The sequence below is a fragment of the Oncorhynchus tshawytscha genome, linkage group LG13 (genome assembly GCF_018296145.1).
Source record: "Oncorhynchus tshawytscha isolate Ot180627B linkage group LG13, Otsh_v2.0, whole genome shotgun sequence".
Classification (NCBI taxonomy): Eukaryota; Metazoa; Chordata; class Actinopteri; order Salmoniformes; family Salmonidae; genus Oncorhynchus; species Oncorhynchus tshawytscha.
This window is the reverse complement of record NC_056441.1, coordinates 40,516,933-40,521,416: the sequence shown is the minus strand read 5'-3', so window position 1 is coordinate 40,521,416 and position 4,484 is coordinate 40,516,933. Positions and strand designations below refer to the sequence as shown.

Below are 4,484 nucleotides of genomic sequence, written 5' to 3'. Positions count from 1 at the left end.
TGATGCATTGCTGTTTTCCTTAACCAACACAGCGAGGAAGAAATGAACACATCATCACACCTTCTATTATCTGTCAAACAATGCCCTTGTCAACATGATGAAAACCGGTGGAGAGTAATACCGTACATGAACGAACCTGGTTGGAAGAATGCCAAGAGTGTGCAAAGCTGTCATCAAGGGGTGGCTACTTTGAAAGAATGGAAAATATATTTTGATTTGTTTAACCCTTTTTTGGTTACTGGATGGTTCATTATGTGTCATTTCAAAGTTGTGACGTTTTCACTATTATTCTAAAACCTGGAAAATAGTAAAAATAAAGAAAAACCCTGGAATTAATAGGTATGTCCAAACCTTTGACTTGTACTGTATGTAAAAAAATAGATAGTAGTACATTTGACTAATTTAGCACAGTGGCTCCCAACCAGGGGTACTAGGACCTTGGCCTATCCACAGATGGTACTTGAGAAGACTTGTGAGACCATAGGCCTACTGGTAAAATGCTGAGCAAAATGCATTTGGTGGTACGGTACAGTAACCGAAAAGGTTGGGAAGAGAAATAGTGCCAAAATATATTAATATAGTGTCTAATATATAAATAGTGTCTAATATATATGAAATTACCAATGAAAATGTGAGATGTTTAACAAGCATCTCACCTGGGACAACATCATATGCGCATTGGTGACTAGTGCTATTGACACCATTCCTTCAGGGATCATTATGTCAAAGTTGAAATGAAACACCCTCTAGCAGCTAGTAAAAGAGACATCGCATGTCGGGCTGAAACCGTTTAAAGTGAAACAGTCCAGACAGATTGTTATATTGGGGATGGCCTTTAGTATCGCATTTCAATAGCACCGATTAAGAACGCATTGTCCCGCAGAGGCGAGCGCGTGTAGAATGAAGCTACGGGGAGACTGCGCTCACTGGGTAATTTCCTAAACAAAATAATGTGGGCTGGGCTTGAGAACGTGAAGATTTGACTCATTGTAACTTAATACGACAGCCCCTTGTTTTTTCATTGTATGTTGAAGAGATAGAAAATAAAGACACCGTTCGTTTCGAACGCCGCGTAGTTCCACGGGCACTTCTTTCGACAAAAGCAGAGTGCGCGCGCGACACAACTTTCTGGGTGCTCCGTTTTGGTATGGCGAACGCTCAAGATACTCGTACCGCCGCTGTGTCTTTTCGGTATGGCGGTTTCGAACAGGACATTATTTATGGACGTGCAAATTACATCAATGAAATGAGCTGTGGAGAAGTGGGGTCCCATTTGTACAGCAGAATGTGTTGCGCAGGTAAGCAGTGTCCAACACTCCGTCTATACAGCACTACTGGACTGGAGAGGAGGAGATCTGGCAGGGAAGCGTTGGTTCGGGCAGATAACGTTAACCTATTCCATGCCATCATTAGTAAACAAGACTGTAAAGGACTGTTGGCTCAGGGTAGCACAACTGTAAAATGAGACTTCTCAGAATAACCTTATAAGTAACTTATAAGTAATCTCTGCAGTAATATTAAAATACAAGTTATATAGAGTGTATTGTTATAATTGCGGTGTTACTATATGACAAAGTGCTTTATTATTTTTGTGAAAAACCAGTCAGCCTCTTATCTAGACCTACAGTGTGTGTTGTTCATGGTATGTGACTTTCACTAGTGTGTCTGAAATAGTATGTTGATTATATGATTCCCGTGCAAGTCGACCAATGCATAACAGTACAACCTGGACTCTGGGGTAGAGGTAATATAGTAAATGTCAGTCTGAGACACTCCAATTAGTATGGTATGTTACATTTCGTGTGGTATGTAGTAGTTTGTGGATGTCCATCATCCATTTCGTATGATATGTTACAAATTACAATTCGTATGATATGTTATGAATTGCAATCCGTACAATATTTGCTAAATATATGAGACGGTGGCTAACATTAGCTAAGCCAGGGGTTAGGGGAAGGGTTAGCTAACATGATAAGTAGTTGCAAAGTTGAAAAATATGTCCGGAATGTGTTTCGAACACGCAGCCTTTGGGTTGCTAGACATCCGCGCTATATGCCCACCCATCCAACCTACTTTTTTTTTTGCCTTTTGTTTTTGCCCCCCTCTATCAGACTCAGGCTTTCTGGTGCTCCAGAGGTTTTTGGACAAAACCACACATCTATAAATCTAGTTAAGGGGCTCCCTGCTCCTGTGTGTTTTGGTCTGTTTTCCTGGAAACAGCTCTCACATTTCATTTTCCACAGTCTTGCATGACTGTCGAATAACATTTGCCAGAACTCTACTAAATGTTGACCTGGGATGTTAGTAGTCATAATGCTGATTAGGTGGTAGACTAGACATGCAGAGGAACAGGTTACAGCGAGACATAAAAGGTTTCTTTATGGTGTTAAGGATAAACTGTCTTTGGACGACTCAATAAAAAGTATTTAAATAAAGTTAAGGGGAACTTAGTTCAAGTTTAATTAACCCTGATTAGCTTGATGATTTTTTGTTGTTGTTGAAATTCTTCATTGTGTCAATAAAAATTTCTGATCAACAGGGCATGTTTCTGTAGTGCCTTGTTTTCAACAGAAGAGGGAGACAGCTAATTCCACTCACTTATGCCTGGGATACAATTTGGCCTCATCATTCTTGAAATATGAGAGAGTAGAGAGATTATAGTAGAGTAGAGACTATTACTTTATTAATCTCAATTTGGGAAATTGCTTTAACACAGCATGCATCATCAATGACAGGACATGCAACAATAACCACCACATATATATATTTTTTAAACACATTAAGAGACACAAAGGCACATGCACCAACCATAGTATCCCTAAAAGGAATAGTCTGTTTCAGGTGCTGTATTCTATCCTACTCGGAAAAAACGGGCAACAACATTTTCCAACAAAACGACCTCATAAAACAGTCAATCAATTACACTCATTAAAAATGACCGTCCTCAATAGACCTCTTCAAAACTAATGGTCTTCCATACTAATATACTGGTATTTGAGATCTGTTTCTTGCAGTATATTTGGAGAAGGATGCATTTAGGAAGTGTGCAGTTTTTACACATGATTAAAATTAAACATTAATAAATAAAATATGCAACACATCAGATTTTTGTAGACCGCATACAACCATGTTTAAAAAAAAATGTTTGCTTGTGGGCCGATCAATGTCACATGTGGCTTTTTTGAGTCACAGGATTGTGTGGTAGTTTTGGATACAATAACGCATGTATAATATACGAGATGAGAATATAGTTTGGGTACTGGAGTTTTTTTTTCTCATGAAAAACCAGGGGCACATATATGCTCTAAGATTCAATTCCAACTCAAATATTGCGTAGCCAAGAGACTGTGCTGCAGCAATAACAATGACAGTAGTGAATTTTACTAGCTAGTATTTTCTGCCCTCCGATGCCCACGGGCTTCAATACCTTGGCCTTGTTTAGGGAGCTCCCCAAGATTCATAGCATTCCTACATCATAAATTAGAACCAGCTGTGTGTGAGCCATATTATCTCTTGTGTTTTCTTAAAATTCCCATCCTCATTATTGATGGCCATCGCATGCAGAGAGATTTGGTGGGTCGGTGGAGTTGAGATGGAGCCATTGGTGTGTTATCATGGAAAGGAGGCTCCCCATCTGTAGGGAGGGTGGGTACCGCACACCTACATCCTGAGCAGGAATGTACTATCGAGTGTCAGGCATCTCCTCCCACCTAAGCAGTCATAATAAAACTGCTATCACATCTCTCATGTCTTGGCATTGTATCTGCATGCAGGGCAGGGTGTGTCTGTTCATATTCAATAGTTACATTTCCTTTTTGAATTCTCATATATATATAAATACAGGTGATCCTAACTGACCTAAAACAGGGAATTTTTACTAGGATTAAATGTCAGGAATTGTGAAAAACTGAGTTTAAATGTATTTGGCTTAGGTGTATACAGTTGAAGTCGGAAGTTTACATACAGTTGGGCAAAAAAGTATTTAGTCAGCCACCAATTGTGCAAGTTCTCCCACTTAAAAAGATGAGAGGCCTGTAATTTTCATCACAGGTACACTTCAACTATGACAGACAAAATGAGAGAAAAAAATCCAGAAAATCACATTGTAGGATTTTTAAGGAATTAATTTGCAAATTATGGTGGAAAATAAGTATACAATACGATAAGAGGCTGACTGGAAAAGGACGTCTACAATTTCTATGTCTGAAGTCTTGGCTGATTTATTTTGTTTTTCCTATGATGTCAAGAAAAAAGGCACTGAGTTTGAAGGTAGGCCTTGAAATACATCCACAGGTACACCTCCAATTGACTCAAATTATGTCAATTAGCCTATCAGAAGATTCTAAAGCCATGACATCATATTCTGGAATTTTCCAAACTGTTTAAAGGCAGTCAACTTAGTGTATGTAAACTTCTGACCCACTGGAATTGTGATACAGTGAATTATAAGTGAAATAATTACTTGTGTCGTGCACAAAGTAGAT

The 4,484-nt window shown here is 38.8% G+C and overlaps 1 protein-coding gene across 7 annotated transcripts in view; it reads left to right on the top strand.

Moving 5' to 3' along the window:
* Positions 1-4,484, top strand: part of LOC112264953 (plectin) — a 159,127-nt gene that overhangs the window by 89,106 nt on the left and 65,537 nt on the right. For 4 of the 7 annotated variants that reach the window (XM_024441879.2, XM_024441877.2, XM_024441878.2 and 1 more), the window contains exon 1: positions 898-1,298. The exons of the other annotated variants lie outside the window; for them this stretch is intronic. In XM_024441879.2, the coding sequence (XP_024297647.1) occupies positions 1,148-1,298 (151 nt within the window). In that variant the 5' untranslated portion in view covers positions 898-1,147. Of the gene's footprint in view, positions 1-897; positions 1,299-4,484 lie in introns of those variants that run through there. 7 annotated transcript variants of the gene reach the window in all.